Genomic DNA, 17,695 nt, shown 5'->3' with positions numbered 1-17,695 from the left:
GAAAAACACACATACTCTGGCTCTTCCCCCACAGCCTACAAAATACCTGTAAAAATGACTCTCAACTAATTCTAGAACAGCAGAAGCCACAGAACAACAGAATGAGAGATATTCAGTCTGGAAGGTAGCCTGGAAGGCCAACAGGAAAGGACAACTGCATGGGGTATGGAGTAGAGTGCAGCCCAGCCTTGACCATGCAGTGCAGCAAGGACAGAACCAGAACAGTCCTTGAGGGCGGTACCCCCAGCATCAGCAGTGGTTCTCAGATTCCATAACTCACAAATGTCAAAGACAACTTCAAAGGTCAGTGAGAAAGATTTTTCAACTGAGTAAGAAGGGAGCAGGACCCTCCCTTAGCCCCAGCCTGAGGTGGTGGTGGCGGAGGCAGCAGCAGCAGTAGTGGCAGAAGCTGCAGTGACGGCAGCAGCAGCAACATCCTTTGGTGGAGCTCTCAACCTAAAGCCCCTGGGGGAATTGAGCAGCTGATCTGAATCTCAGCCATGAACCTGGCCTGGAAATGAGGTGGAACACTGGCATGGCAGAGGTGGAGATGGTTGTGGAGTGGGAATTCTACTACTTGCAGATTCTAGGCAGAAATGTTTTTCGTTGCTTTCAGACCAGTACACAGGCCAGGAGAGTTGTAGACTCCTCTCCCTTGATTGTGCCACCTTGAAGGAAATGAGAATTTACAGCTTCCCAGAGTACACTCTCATCTTGACAAAGGATTCAAAAGTCAAATAACTAGCTGGTAAGATGCTTAAAAAATGGGAAAAATGAGACTATAGAAGGTTACTTTCCTGATGAACAGGTACTTTCTTTCATCTTTTCCAATGAGGAAGAACAATATAAGCCTTCAGAAGAAGTCAAGGCTTCCAAAACCTCCAAAATAAATATGCAGTAGTCTCAGGCCATGGAAGAGCTAAAACAGCATTTTGAAAATCAGGTAAAAGAGCTTGAGTAAAAATTGGGAAGAGAAATGAGAGCGATGCAAGAAAATCATGAGAAGCAAGTCAACAGCTTGCTAAAGGAGATTCAAAAAATGCTGAAGCAAGTAACACCTTTAAAAATAGGCTAACTCCCTTGGCAAAAGAGGTCCAAAATGTCAATGAGGAGAAGAATGCTTTAAAAAGCAGAATTAGTCAAATGGAAAAGGAGGTTCAAAAATTCAGGGAAGAAGAATTTTACTTTAAAAATTAGAATGGAACAGATAGAAGATCATGACTTTATGAGAAACCAAGAAATAACAAAACAAAGCCAAAAGAATAAAAAAATGGAAGATAATTGGAAACATCTCATTGGAAAAACAATTGACCTGGAAAACAGATCCAGGAGAGATAATTTAAAAATTATGGAGCTACCTAAAAACCATGACCAAAAAAAGAGCCTAGATATCACCTTCCATGAAATTATCAAGGAAGACTGCCCGAACATTCTAAAACAAGAGGGTAAAATAAATATTGAAAGAATCCATGGATCACCTGCTGAAAGAGATCCAAAAAGAGAAATTCCTAGGAATATTGCAGCCAAAATCCAGGGCTCCCAAGTCAAGTTGAAAATATTGGAAGCAGCTAGAAAGAAACAATTCTAGTACTGTGGAATTACAATCAGGATAACACAAGATCTAGCATTATCTACACGAAGGGATAGAAGGGCATGGAATAGGATATTCCAGAAGTCAAAGGAACTAGGACTAAAACCAAGAGTCACCTACCCAGAAAAACTGAGTATAATACTTCAGAGGAAAAAATGGTCTTTCAAGGAAATCGAGGACTTTCAAGCATTCTTGATGAGAAGACCAGAGCTTGAAAGAAAATTTGACTTTCAAACACAAGAATCAGGAGGAGCATGAAAAGGTAAACAGGAAAGAAATTATAAGGGTCTTACTAAAGTTGAACTGTTTACATTCCTACATGGAAAGATAATGTTTGTAACTCTTGAAACTTTTCTCAGTATTTTGGTAGTTGTAGAGATTAAGCACACACATATTACATATATATGTATATATACATGTATGTGTACATATATACATATATGTGTGTATTTACATACATATGTGTGTGTATATATATATATACATACAGAGAGCACAAGGTGAGTTGAATAACAAAGGATGATATCTAAAAAAAATAAAATTAAGGGAGGAGAGAGGCATATATTTTGAGGAGAAAGGGAGAAATTGAATGGAGCAAAGTATCTCTTACAAAACAGGCAAGACAAAGCTTCTTCAGTGGAGGAGAAAAGGGGGGTAGTGAGAGGGAAAAAGTGAAGTTTATTCTCATCACATTTGGCTCAAAGAAGGAATAACATGCACACTCAATTTGGTATGAAAATGTATCTTATGCTACAGGGAAGTAGGGGAGAAGTGGATAAGCAGGGTGGAGGGATGATGGAAGGGAGGCAATGGGAGGAGGGAGCAAATAGAAGTAAACACTCTTGCTGAGGGACAAGCTCAAAAGGGCGAATAGAAGAAATGGGAGCAGGATAGGATGGAGGGAAATATACTTAGTCTTACACAACATGACTGTTATGGAAGTTATTTGCAAAGCTACACATATATAGCCTACGTTGAATTTCATGCCCTTTTAGTGGGGATGAGTGAGGAGGGAGGAAGGAAGAGAAGATGGAATTCAAAGTTTTAGGAAGAAATGTTAAGAATTATTTTTTGCATGCAACTAGGAAATAGGAAATACAGGTAAAGGGGTACAGAAATTTATCTTGCCCTACAAGATAAGAGAGAAGATGAGGATAAGGAAAGGGAGGGCTGTTAGATGGGAGGGCAGATTGGTGGAAAGGGAAATCAGAATGTTCTGCTTTTTGGAGTGGGGGAGGGGAGAAACAAAGAGAAAATCTGGAACTCAAAATTTTGTGTAAATGAATATTGAAAGCTAAAAATAAATAAATAAACATAAAAAAGTAGCAAAAGAGAAAAGAAAGAATTCTCCAATATGTTTTTACTCCTGAATTTCTGTATTTAAACTGAATTGACTTAATTTTAATGATAATGACTCTCACTGTTTGAAATCATATAGTATATTGGGAAAGCTAGGTGGCACCACAATGCTTAAGCAATACTTACTAATCAATTGAAGTTTGGTAAAATTGCATTTACATTTCAGGTTACACCACTGGAGAGTTTAAATGAAAGTAGACTATGATTAAATCATTTACAAAAAAATTAAATGATCATGATTTTAAGAAGATTTCTGAAACTTAAGTCCTCCCGCAAACCTCATTTACAGCCCCATTTCCTCCACCTACATTTGACAATCCTATAACCACTCAAAGTATGACAAAAGGATTCCCAAAATGTAAACATGAACTCCTCAGTATACCATCATCTAGATTTCCCATTTGACTTGATTTTCATTCATTCAATGCCCTTTTCTCATCTCCCCTCCCCCAAAATACTATTTTATTCTACCTAATTTGCTTCCATATTTCCTTTCTTCTGTACTTGAATATGCCTACTGATGGGGTGCCAGGTCTCTGTTCTGAGATTTTTTCTTTTCTTTCAGCTTGGTTGTCATCCATTCCTAGCAATTTACTGCCTGTACCCATCACACTATTAGAAGTCTTATTTCAGTTTGTGAATTTTTTTCTTTACTGTTTATAATTTACATATTTTTAAAAGTTTGGTGAGAGAGAAGTCTCTTCAGAGCTTCCATCGTATCCTTGTTCCTCAGGCAACAGATTATAAAATTAATAATTAGTATCCCTAGTATGTAGCATATTGATGTAATTTTGTCAATATTTAAGAAAGGTTTGACCAGTATTGCAGGTACATTGAAACGAGTGTCCCATAGAACACAGTGACAGCCATCATGTGGGAAGAACAGGTTGAAAAGGCTTTCTGTCTCCCTTCGGCTAAATGTATCTTCAGATTGAACAAAATGGTGCAGAAGGGGGACACCTAAACAATGACATGGAAAAGAAGAGAGTGGAACTTGAAGAAAAAAAGTGTAGTGTTTTTGGCATATGGGTAACAGAGCAAAATAAAGCTAACAAGGCTTTATCCCCAGCAATTAGCAAATATCTTGACCAATAGCAGGTTCTTAATCAATATTGATTGACTAGTTCATTTACCAATTCTTCTCCTCTGAGGAAATATCTCATAATTTTAAATGTTAATATTGCAATTTGTTAAGACAAGATTTGCAACAGAGGAAAATACCTGGGAACTTCATTAATTTATGCATGATATAAGTGCATAGCAATCATGTGAATATCTACAAAGTAAGTGAAATATTAGACTGAACTAATGGAAACATAATGACTGAAATGAACTGGAGCAAGAGTTCCATTCTCACTTGCCATGAAGAAACCTCAAGTATGTTTCACATCTATGCACAAAACCTTAGGGAATTTATTGACAAATAGGCAAATAACTTTGATGAGAAGAATATTTGCAACTTTACCATGCAAACATTAGGTAAAAGAAGTGGAAATGATTAACCTAGAGAAATAAAGACTCGGAATAATTAGGGAAAGAGAAAAATATCTCTTTTCAAAAATTTGAAAAATTGTCAGAAAAGAAAGATTTTTCTGGTTCTGCCTGACTCATCAAACTAGAAATGAGAGTGATGCATATCGTGGATAAAAAGCAAATTTTTGTCAAATTGAAGCACAATGATACTAAAAATTAACCTTCAAAACTCAAATGACCTATTTGAGGAAGCTGCAAGTTTGCCACTACTGAAGATCTTCAAGTAGAAGCTTTCGGAGAGACACATTTAAAATTCAGAATCCACACTCCTTTTGCAAGTGATTCTTTGGTTCAGTATCTGAGCAAATAAAGAAAAATTTAAAAATGGTAAATTCAAGTCCCACAAGAGACCTCTTTTGAGGGATTTGTTGTATTCTGTCTATACCTATTGAGATGAACTCTGGACAAAGGAAGAGAGCTGGATTTAATAGAGGAATTTGTTGAAACCAAAGCCAGCTGCTCTATTCAATGTTTAAATTTTAAGTAAAAGCATTTCCACAAATCATCAAGTGTAAGTGCTTGGTTTATTGTTTTAAGGATTTTCTAGACATCATAGAAGTGACGGAGAAAATGTTAATGATGTAGATTAAGCTTAAAAGAGAATTGTGGGGGGCGGAGCCAAGATGTTGGAGTGAGAGCAATGACTCATCTAAGGTCTTGAACAAACTCTTTCAAATACCTCTAAAAAGAGAATCTGACCAACTTTTCGAGGTGCAGAATTCAATAGGAGACAGACTGTGTCAGACTCAAATCTCAGGACAGACTGGAAGGACCACAGGAAGGATCTGTTCCATAGGGGTGAGCCCACTGCAAACAGCCCACTGTTTCCAGTGCAGTGGAGCAGGAGGGCCCTGGGGAAGCCTGGGACAAAAACAGGTGAAACTGGTAGAGTGGCCGCCTGGGATGAGACCAGCAGGGCTGAGCAAGTGACAGCTGCTGAGCACCAGATATTAGCCACAGCAGCTCCTGAGACCCTCAGCCCGTAGATTAAATGTCTGTCAGTCACTTACTTGAACTTCTGGGAGCCAGAATGGCAGAGGAGAGGGACCCCAGGGCGGTGAAAACTCTCACTAGGACCCAGGTAAGCTTCAGAGCCAGGAGAGGAGCCCCAGGAGGGGTGGAAACACGCACTAGGATCTAGGCGTGCCTCAGCACTCCAAGGGAAACAGAAAAACAATAGGGCAGCGGGGATCTTATTATTGATATACAATTGCTAGACCATTGTCATTTTTAATTAAAGAGAAGGACGAGCTAAAAAAGAAGAGAAAGAGAGAGAATTGTGTTCTTTCTTTCCCCCGAAGAGGCAATTATGCAACATTTCCCAGCACGTTACTGATTTCATGTCCATGCAAATGATAAAGCAGAGCACTACGTCTGACAATGTGCACCTTGGGAGTATGTTCTCTTTCACTAGACATCTTCCAACTTGTGGATTCGATGAGATGTGCAGGAGCCTATTCTTGTTCACACACCAATTGATCAATATGTTCTTCAGGGTCCTTTCCAAGTGAACATTCATGTCACTACTAACTTTAACACTGGAATATCAAATGAACTCTTATTTTGTTGCTTATATTAAGCACTTAAACATGATGAAGTTTAAAAGATGACCCAATAAAAGTAAATGGCTTATGTATTGCTAGCTGTCATGACTTGTTCTTTTGTGTAATCTGCCCAAGGTCCCAAACTGCTGCAATGGAGAAACTTAATTATTGATCCCAAAGGACTGTTACTGGATGCACGATGGGTCTCCAAAACCTGAAAGCACTATGTAAATGTAAGCTACTCTTTTCCAGATTAGAAATCCCATTGAGATCAGGTTTTCATTGTCCTCCTTAGAAATGACTGGACAGGTGTCACACTAGTTTTACTCAAAGAAAGTACTGTCATGGTGACAACGTCGCAGGCAAAATGAAATTGAATAGCTAATCTCAAAGTTCTTCCCCTTAACTATAAAATATAGCCTACCCACAACGTATGGAAATTGTTAGATTCCCTACAGTTCAGTACTCTACTATTAGTCTCCCTAGTTAAGAATTGCTCCTAATTCTTTATTTCTCTTTGTAGGTCTGATGTCATTTGAGAGACACTATGACAGATTTGGATTGAGAGTCAGGGAGTCCTGTTGTGACTCATAATGAAATGAGAACAAAGCTGAGAATTTCTCTCTAATCCCTTCTTTCCTGACTCTCATTAACTGTATGATCCATCATGGATTGGTTAACCTCTCACTGTCCTAGACAGCCCTCTAGGAGTTTGAACAAGAATTTCATATGAAGGGACATCTGCGCAGAATTTGGGGAGGGCGGAAGCTCAAGATGAAAATAACAAACCTTTAACGGCTTCTTTTTTCTATTTTTGGGCTCAAAATTACATCCTAGAAAAGGTATTTTAATAGTGCGTCATCCTTGGGCTCATCCAAGTACCATGGAGTCTGACACAATATTCCAGACCTAAAAGTGTATGATAGCTGTCTATGAAACCTAATGACAGCTTGAGAATCACATTGAAGATTATTTTGATTTTGATGGCATTGGTTTGCTATGGTAAAACAAAACGAAGCAATTCAGAAAGAATTACAGTAGGATAGTGCAACTTACCTATTGAGGAGAAAAGCTGTTCCCTGACCTCATATGACCCAGTCCCATGAATCTTGATAGGGTTTTTGCTTTTTCCTGAAGCATCTGGTGATCTCTTTTAAGTAAGACATTTTATAACATGTATTGAGCTTCATATAATTCAGAAAATAAGAAAAAAACAGCAACTCCTTTGCATATCCCTTTCTCCAGGGGGAAAAAATCACATCAGGGATTCATTACTAAAGTCTCTTTCCATATCACCCTGGCTTCCCAAGCAAACAGATGAAAAGAGTTTGGAAATTCAAGTCGTTTTCACAAATAATTTTTTGTGGAATAATGTTAATGCTTATATTTAATATGTAGTGAAAATTTGACCCAATGGGCCAATGTTAGCTTCTCTAGCGCCCTCTATCTGGTTGCATTCTGAATATTCCTCATGTATTCCCACTGCTGCTTTCACTTGCCCTTTCTTCCTAGAACTCTCTTCCCTCTGCTCTCATTAAAACTTACCACAATTAAGCAAAGTAATATTTTTGAATTAATAATCTATTCAATATTTGCTTACTTCCAAGGGTATATCTGATTGTCATGGTCATGTAAGGTTTAAATGTAGTCATCTATCCAGGTCTTTTCATTGTTGTCTTTGCCGTTTTTGACCTGTTGATAGTCCACATGAAATGTGTTACTATTTTTCAAGCTCACCAAAATGTAACCTTGACAGCTTAGAAAATATATAAGAGAACTACTTTTGGCGGTATCATAATTTGTACTATATTGGTTTAACTTACCTAGGAACTACTGATGTTTATTCTATTGTTTAGCTCATTTATATATCTGTAGAGAATTTTAGTGTTGGATTCATAAACTTCTTCGCTGGCTCTGGGTAGATATGATCTCAAAAACGATATAACTTCTATAATTATTTTATTTTTCTGTCTTATCATTAATTTTTTATTTAAAAATTTTTCCTTATAAATTTTGAATTCCAAATTCTCTTCCTCCTTCAAATTTCCTACCCATTCCACCAATGGAAGCAAATGTATCAATTGTACTTGTAAAATCATACTAAACGTTTCTATATTAGCCATATTACCAAAACCATAAAGAAAACAATAAAAACCAAGAATATTATGCTTCAGTTTGTACTCAGAGTTCTTCAATTATCTCTCTGAAGGTCAATAGTATTTTTGTCTCTTCATAGTAGCTAAGTGATTCATAGTAGATCATCATGAAAACATTGCTGCTATTTTCAAAATGATCTTTCAATGGTTCTCACTTCACTTTGCGACAGTTCTTGCCATTTGTTTCTAAAAGCACCCCGTTGTCATTCCTTTACAGCACAATACTAATTTATTACAACTGTGTCACAATGTGTTCAATAATTCCTCAACTGATGAACATCCCCCAGATTTCCAATTCTTTGCCATTACAAAAAAGAGCTGCTATAAAAAATTTTGTTCATATAAGTCCTTTGTTTCTCTCTTTGTTCTCTTTGGGGGTACAGATCTAGTAGTGGTATTGTTGGGTCACAGTTTAGGCTCAGCTTTATAGATCTTTAAGCACAGTTCCAAGTTCTTCTCCAGAATGGTCAGATCAGTTCATATTTCCATCAACAGTGCATTAGTACATATGTTTTGTCTCATTCCCTCCAGCACTTGTCATTTCACTTATGTGTGTGTATGTGTGTATGTATATGTGCAAATATACATGTAAATATATATGTACATATACACACACAAACACACACATACATATACACCTGATAGTTGTTTCAATGTGTATTTTTCTGGTCAACAGTGATTTAGATCAATTTTTTATGAATATACCTTTGATGTTTTCTTCTGAAAACTAGTCGTTCATGTCCTTTGACCATTTATCAGTTGAGGAATGGTTACTATTTTCTTTTACAAATTTGACTCACTTTCCAATATGTTTGAGACATGAGGCTTTTATTAGAGAAACTGTTTTATATATATGTATACACATACACACATATATAAGTAGGAATGTATGTATATGTGTATAAGTGTGTGTGCGTGTGTGCACGTATATATGTGTTTGATTTTACTTCATTGTCTATGGTACCTTTTACCAAAATCCAGTTTCCCCTGTTATTCCTTTTAATTAGCTCTGTTTTTGTTTTTACTTTATCAGAGACTAAGATTGCTACCTCTGCTTCTTTTTTCCCTTAGCTAGTAGAATAGATTCTACTGCAGCCCTATATTTTAACTTTGGGAATGACCTTTTGTTTCAAGTGGGTCTCCTATAAATATATTTTTGGATTCTGGTTTCTGTTCCATTCCACTATCTGCTTCCGTTTTATGGAACAGTTCATTCCGTTCACATTTACATTTACGTTTAGTAACTCTTCATTTCCTTTCGTCCCGTTTTATTCTGTTTTTCCTTCTCTCTCTTTATCTTATCCTTCCTTAAAAATATGTATTGTTTCTCACAATTGCCTTCTTTAATCTGTCCTGCCTTTTATCTCTCCATATCATTTCTCTTATCCCCTTTAACTCCTCTTTCCCTATTGAGTAAAATAGATTTCTATATTCAGCAGTCTCTATATAGATTCTTCTCTTTTTAAGCCAATTCCAATGAGAGATAAGGTTTAAGCAATTGCACTATCACCCCATCCCCATTTACCCTTCTAATATCAAGCTTTTCCTGACGTACCTCTTTCATGTGAAAAAAAACTTCACTTTATTGTTCATTTCCCCTTCTCCCAGTGCATCTCCCTTTATCACTACATTTCTTTGAGATAATTCAAACATAATTGACTCATACTTATGCCGTCTGTCTATATAGACTTTTAATTACCCTAATAATGGAAAAGTTCTTAGGAATCACATGCATTGACTTCTCACATAAAAAAGGTAAGTAGTTTGCCTTTTTGAGTCTCTTACAATTTCATTCTTACCTTTCTAGTCTTCTTTTGAATCTTGTGTTTGAATTTCCTAGCCAGCTCTGGCCTGTTTTGTAAGCATAGCTGAAAATTCTTGATTCAATAAGCACTTATTTTTTTTAACACAGTTTGGCTAGTTAGGTTATTTTTGGTTGGAATCCCAGCTTCTTATCCTTGCAAAATGTCATATTCCAAATCCTTGGCTATTAGCTTTTTAACTTCTCAAGAACTTTTTGTTGGTTTTGTGTTCATTTAGTATTTTGTTTTCCTCAAGGTTTTACTTGTAGTTGTTTTCCCATTGGTCTCTTCTTCAGAATTTATATCTGTTGTTTTTTCCCTGATGCGATAGTAGCTTTTTATGATTAAGTTGTGTTTTTGTTATTTACCCACTTTTCCAGTTTATGTTTTGACTTTCAATTTAATCCTAAATTTGGTCTAGGTTGGGGAAGGCATTTTCCCAAACTTCAATGTGTTTTTTGTGTTATTATTTTCAAAGCTAGTTCTTCTTGTCTACAGGTTTTCAATGCTTCCAAGGTGATATGATTCATGGAGAGGTTCACTATTTTCCTGATCTATGGTCTTCTCTTTACGGAGTGTCCCTGTTCACCTGCAGGCACAATCACTCATATTTCTCTTGCTCTTGGAACTGTGACTAGGTCCTTTGCTCTCCTGCAGCCACAAGCACTGGTGTTCCTTTCTACTGTAGAAGTGTGACCAGGTCCCCTGTTCCCGTCTGACCAATTAGAAGTACTGTTCCCTGTCCTGGAAATATGACCCAGAAATGCTTTGGGCAATAGAGTTGCCATTCAGAGACAAGGTACAAAACTGGTGTTGCTTCGTTCTAGAGCAGCCCCAAAACCCATTGTCACAGACATCTCCTGCTGACCTACATTGCCTGTAGATGGCTCAATCTGACTTTTTGTTCGCTCTGCTATACCTAACTTTGATTTAAGGAGCTATTTTAAAGTTGTTTGGAGAAGAGTTTTGGGAGAGTTCAAATGCATTGCTGCCTCTACCATGCTCTCTTGGTTCTGCCAAGTTATAACTATGATTTTCTTTAGTATTTGCTTGTCTCTTTTTGCCTGTCAATTTTGTTTTCATATTGCAGCAGAATATTATGTTTTATTTTAATTAATTAATTTATTTTAAATTCTCAACATTCATTTCCACAAAATTTTGAGTTCCAAATTTTCTCCTCATCTCTCCCCTCCCAGACCCCAAAACTCTGAGCATTCTAATTACCACCACCACCAATATGCTCTCCCTTCTAACATCCCTCCCTTCCCTTATCCTCATCTTCTTTTTTGTCTTGTAAAGCAAGATAAATTTCTATACCCCATTACCAGTATTTCTTATTTCCCAGTTGTATGCAAGAACAATATTCAACAGTTAATCCTAAAACTTTGAGTTCCAACTTCTCTTCATTCCTCCCTCCCTACCCATCCCCACTGAGAAGTTAAGCAATTCAGTATAGGCTATATATGTGTATTTTGCAAATGATTTCCATAGTAGTCATGTTGTGTAAGACTAACTATATTTCCTTCCGTACTGTCCTGCCCCCCATTTCTTCTATTCTCCCTTTTGACCTTGTCCCTTCCCAAGTGTTGACTTTTAATTGCGCCCTCCTCCCATTGCCCTCCCTTCCATCATTACCCCACTCTGCTTATCCCCTTCTTCCCCACTTTCCTGTATTGTAAGATAGATTTTCCTACCAAAATGAGTGTACATTTTATTCCTTCCTTGAGTCGAATATGATGAGAGGAAGCTTCATGTTTTCCCTCTCATCTCCCTCCTCTTTTCCTCCATTGTAAAGTCTTTTTCTTGCCGCTTTTATGAGAAATAATTTGCCCCATTCCATTTCTCCCTTTCTCCTCCCAATATATTCCTGTCTCACCCCTTAATCTTATTTTTTAGATAAGATGTCTTTCTATTCAACTTATCCTGTGCTCTCTGTCTCTCTCTCCATAAGTATGTGTGTGTGTTTGTGTGTGTGTGTGTGTTTGTGTGTATAATCTCACCAACTACTCAGATACTGAAAAAAGACTCAAGAGTTACAAATGTTGTTTTTTTCATATAGGAATGTAAACAGTTCAGCTTTAGTAAGTTCCTTATGATTTCTCTTTCCTGTTTACTTTTTCATGCTTCTCTTCATTCTTTTGTTGGAAAGTCAAATTTTCTTTTCAGCTTTGGTCTTTTTATCGAGAATGCTTGAAACTCCTCTATTTCATTGAAAGACCATTTTCCCCTGAAGTATTATACTCAGTTTTGCTGGGTAGGGGATTCTTGATTTTAGTCCTAGTTCCTTTGACTTCTGGAATATCATATTCCACACCCCTCAGTCCCTTAATATAGAAGCTGATAGATCTTGTGTTATCCTGATTTTATTTCTACAATACTCAAATTGTTTTTTTCTAGCTGCTTGCAATATTTTCTGCTTGACCTGGTAACTCTGGAATTAGGCTATAATGTTCGTAGGAGTTTCTTTTTTTGGATCTCTTTCAGGAGATGATCAGTGAATTCTTTCGATATTTATTTTGCCCTCTAGTTCTAGAGTATCAGGGAAGTTTTCCTTGATAATTTCATGAAAGATGACGTCTAGGATCTTTTTTTGGTCATGGGTTTCTCATAGTCCCATAATTTTAATTGTCTCTCCTGGACCTGTTTTCCAGGTCAGCTGTTTTTCCATTGAGATATTTCACATTATCTTCCATTTTTTCATTCTTTAGGTTTTGTTCTGTGATTTCTTGGTTTCTCATAAAGTCATTAGCTTCCATCTGTTCCATTCGAATTTTTAAAGAACTGTTTTCTTCACTGAGCTTTTGAATCTTCTTTTCCATTTGACTAATTCTACTTTTTAAAGTAATCTTCTCCTCATTGGCTTTTTGAACCTATTTTGCCAATTGACTTACCTTATTTTTAAAAGTGTTATTTTCTTCAGCATTTTTGGGGTCTCCTTTAACAACGTATTGACTCGCTTTTCATGTTTTTCTTGCATCACTCTTATTTCTCTTCCCAATTTTTCCTCCACCTCTCTTACTTCATTTTCAAAACCCTTTTTGAGCTCTTCCATGACCTGAGACCATTGAATTTTGGATGTTTGAGATACAAAATCCTTGACGTTCATGTCTTTCCCTGATGGTAAACATTGTTCTTCCTCATCTGAAAGAATGAGATAAGATATCTGTTCACTGAGAAAGTAACCTTCTATAGTCTTATTTTTTCCCTTTTTGGGGCATTTTCCTAATGTGTTACTTCATTTTTTAGTCCTTTGTCAAGAGCAGGGTATACTCTTGGGATCTGTAAGATCTCAGTTCTTCCAGGGTGGCACAATTTAGCGTGTACACTGGTCTGGGAGCAATAAGAAACTTTTGTGCTCAGAATCTGTGAGTAGCAGAGTTTCCTCTCCACAGCCACCTGGCCTCCAGTTCCACCAAGCCAGCACTGGGGGCTCAGATTCACATAAGCTGCTCAATTCCCCCAAGGGCTTTTGTCGGGGACAGAGCAGCCATTCAGTATGAAATAAAGATCAGCTCCTCAATTCCCCAAGGAACATTAGGTGGGGGCAGGGCTACCACACAGGGCTGAGGTAAGGATCAGTGGCTCAGTTCCCCCATGGGCTTTACGATCCAACAATGGATGCAGGCTGCTGTGGGAGCTGCTGCATCCGATGTGAGCTCTGCAAACTACCGCTACTGCTGCTGGGGATTCTGCCCCCGAAGTGTGCTCGGGTCCTCCTCTGGGCGCCATGCCACTTGGTCAAGGCTGGGCTGGGCATCGGCTCTGCTCCAACTTTCCTGTTGAACTTTCAGGTCGCCCTGGCCTGGATATCTCTCCACTCCATTCTTCTGTGGTTTCTGCTGCTCTAGAATTTGTTGAGAGTCATTCTTTACAGGTATTTTATGGACTGTGGGGGAAGAGCTAGTGTATGTGCGTCTTTCTACTCTGCTATCTTGGCTCCTCCTCCTCTCAGCGGAATATACTTAAATGAGGGTTTGAATGTGGAATCTAGATATCCCTGATCTACGTCCACATCTCAAGCCCTACTTATATTTGTAGTATTTTTCCAAGGTGTGCACATAAGTGTTTAACAATACAGGTCTTCTGAAACAAAAAAAGAACACACAAAATTTTAATTTTAACCTACATTATTTATACATTCTAAGTGCAAAAAAAAAGCACACAACCCTTTATTTATAGTGACTTTTTTATTTCTGATGTTATGGAAACACTTAAACTGAAAAATGTACCTACTGACTTTCTCTTTTTTCCATTTCACAAAGAACATGGGAGATAGAAATGAACTACTTGGAAAAAAATATATGCAGATGATGGAGGATGGAAATCATGAGGAGGAAGACAGAAGAGTAATCCTTTGGTGAATAAAAGGCATGGTGTATAGAGTCTGACATTCTGTGTCAGAAAGAGCGACATTGACATCTTTCTCCTGCCACTAAAATGTGTTTGGCTAAGGGCAGATTTTTAATCTCTACAAGATCAGATTATTCTTCTATAAAATCTGATAATACTGGACAAATAAATATCACATTTTGGATACATGCTTCTAATAACTAATGGTCATCTTTTTCTATATGGTAACTCAAGGAAGACATTTGTATTTATTTTCTAGGGCTCTTTTCAAGGCACCTCTCACGTCCTTATTTTTCAAACTATAGATCAAACAGTTGAGCATGGGAATGAGCAGAGTATAACAGGTAGAAGCCATCTTGTTTGTATCGAAGGAGTGGCTAGAATGGGCCTGCAAGTATATAAAAGTTAATGTTCCATAGAACACAACCACAACAGTGAGATGAGAGACACAGGTGGAGAAGGCTTTATGTCTGCCCTCAGCAGAATTCATTCTGACTATGGTCACAAGAATAAGTCCGTATGAAACAAGAACCATCAGCCAGGAGTATATTAAATTAAAAGCAGAAAGGATCAGAATGATCAATTCTATATCCTTTGCATCCTTGCATAAAATGCGTAAGAGCGGGAGAGTATCACAGCAGAAATGACTAATTACATCAGATTTCCAAAAGGAGATATTAGAAACATTAATTGTGGTCAACAGTGCTACAAAAGAGCCATAGATATATGGAATGATCACTAAAATGCAGTACATTTTGTCTGACATAGTAACTATGTAATGCAGTGAATTGCACATGGCTACATAGCTGTCATAGGCCAACACCGATAACATAAAAAGTTCACTTAAAATTAGTGTTATAAAAGCAACTAGCTGGATTGCACATCCAGCATAAGATATGATATTTTTCTCCACTACAAAATTTATCAACATTTTTGGTCCAATGTCATTGGAACATTCAAGATCAGTAAACGACAGCTTCCTGAGGAAAAAGTACACTGGAGTTTTCAGTCCCGAATCTATCTTGGTCAAAACAATCAAGCCCAAGTTCCCTAGTACTATGGCCAGGTAGATGATGAAACACACAAGGAAAAGGGGGATCTGCAGGTCAGGATCATCTATGATGCCCAGCACAGTGAATTCAGTAACTTCAATTGATTTAATTTCTTTCCACTAATCCATTTCTTCCACACAGAAAATGCTGTCTGGCATATGCTCTTTGAATCTAAGTTGCATCAGTCATGAGAGATTCCAGGTGCAGGATATTTGCAAATAACTCTCACTATTCAATATGACGTCAAGAACTTCAGGAATGATCTTCTTGCTTGCCATAACGTTTTCTTAGTGTCTATGCAAGGAACAGATTCCTTTACTGTCTATACAATGAAGTTGAACCTGGGCAAAATTTTGATACATTCATTTGATACTTTTGATACATTTTCAATGGCGTAAAATATGTTTGTGAAATTTGTTCCTACGATGGTACTGTGAGCCACAATATGCATCACAAAGGTCTATCAACCAACATTAGTATTCAAGAGTCTATATGCTTTTTATTTCTATACTTGCATCAAAATATATGTGATATTGGTCAGATAAAACTTGTAATCAAATGGTTTTGGATTACAAAACAGAAGAAACACTCCGTAATGAAGTACAAAAAAATCCCTCCAAAAATACGTGTGTGTGTGTGTGTGTGTGTGTGTCTGTGTCTGTGTCTGTGTCTGTGTGTGTCTGTGTCTGTGTGTGTATTATTGTCCTTAGGTTATTTATGTGTGATCTTCAAATATGATATCTACTTATTTGTCATATCTATGCCTGCTCCATAAGATCCCACATCAGCTGCATCCCATCAGTGTCTTCACTGTGTTATCAGTGTTAAGAGCATCCTGTAGAACACAGGGTCATCAACGTATAGTGCTCTAACCAACTCTCTGACAAATGTTACTAGTGATACAGAATATTAGGTAGCAAAAGCCTAGAAAAACTGCACCAAAGAGCTGCCACCTTCATGATTGTCCCTTTGATATGCAAGCTTTAGAAACAATTCTGTTTTAGATCAGATTCTTTAAAAATTTCTCTCAACTCATTGTTCCCATATTTAAATTGAATTGATGTAATTTTATTGAAAATAACTCAAAATGTTTACAATTATATAGTGCTTTGGGGCACCTAGGTGGCCCAGTGTTGTTTAATAAATGCTTATTCACTAACTGAAGTATGGTAAAATGTCATTTATATTTCAGGTCATACCAATGGGGTATCAAATGAGATCAGAGTACTGTTAGGTGATTTAACAAAATAAAAAATAGATAATAACGTATTTTAAAGTAGATTTCCAAAACTGAATTCTTCTACAAACCCTATTTACAGTCCCATTTCCTCCATCCACAATGCTGCACAATCCTATAAGCACCCATGCTTAGTAGAATGCAGAATTCCCAAGAGGTAAAGCTGTACTTTTCAGTGCACGATTTTCTGGTTTCCAAATTTGATCTGATTCTCCTTCCTTCTCTACTCTTTTCTGATCAAGCTCCTTCCACCACACCAGCTTGTTTATTCCTTCCTAATTTGCTTCTATATTACCTTTCTTCTAAACTTGAATATACCTTCTGAGAGTGTACCAAATCTCGTTTCTGAAACCTTTTTTATTGTTGTTGTTTTTTCTATTGTCTGGCTATCTTTCATTCCTAACAATCCGCTGCTTGTACCCATCATACTACTATAACTCCTACTTCAGCCTGTGAATCTTTTTTGTACTGTTTGACAATTTACATGTTTTTGAATTTTTATAAGGACAGGTGATAAATCCCTTCAGTATCTCCTTTCTATCCTTGTTCCCCAGTTCTTAGATCTTAGGATTCGCAATGAGGATCACTAGTGTGCAGTTCCTTTCTGTCATTTTGTCAGTATGTAAGGAAGACTTGGCCAGTTCTGCAGGTATATTTAAAGGAGTGTCCCATAGAAAGCAGGGACAACCATCATGTGGGAAACATAGGGGGAGAAGACTTTCTGTCTCCCTTCTGTTGAGCATGTCCTCAGGTTAGCCAAGGTGATTCAGAAGTGGGACACCTGAACAATTATCATGGTGAAGAAGACACTGGAAACTAAAGAGATAAATGGTAGTATTTCTGGCTTATTGGTAACAGAACAAGATAAAGCTAAAAGAGCTTTATGCCCAGCAATTAGCAAAGTTATTGACCAATAGTAATTTCTTAACCAATATTGATTGACGAATTTATTTTACAAGGCCCTCTCTTCTGAGGAAATCAATCATGATCTTAAGTTGTAACGTTGAAAATTTCAAGATGAAATTTGCCATGGATTAAAATCCTTGAGAACTTTTTGCTGAATTTATGCTT

General features: G+C 37.2%; 1 protein-coding gene and 1 pseudogene across 1 annotated transcript; one reads left to right on the top strand and one right to left on the bottom strand.

Annotated features, from left to right (window-relative positions):
- Nucleotides 1-17,695, top strand: part of LOC140516776 (probable E3 ubiquitin-protein ligase TRIML1) — a 237,614-nt pseudogene that overhangs the window by 97,168 nt on the left and 122,751 nt on the right.
- On the bottom strand, nucleotides 14,565-17,367 carry LOC140516616 (olfactory receptor 8K1-like). Its single transcript, XM_072627621.1, has 2 exons — nucleotides 17,343-17,367; nucleotides 14,565-15,481 (listed from the first exon to the last, which is right to left on the bottom strand). Exons 1-2 carry the CDS (start codon nucleotides 17,365-17,367, stop codon nucleotides 14,565-14,567), a joined length of 942 nt encoding a protein of 313 aa, XP_072483722.1.

Source organism: Notamacropus eugenii, chromosome Y (assembly GCF_028372415.1).
Source record: "Notamacropus eugenii isolate mMacEug1 chromosome Y, mMacEug1.pri_v2, whole genome shotgun sequence".
Taxonomy (NCBI): domain Eukaryota; kingdom Metazoa; phylum Chordata; class Mammalia; order Diprotodontia; family Macropodidae; genus Notamacropus; species Notamacropus eugenii.
Note: the sequence above shows the minus strand (reverse complement) of the source record. Positions and strands in the feature narration are given on the sequence as shown.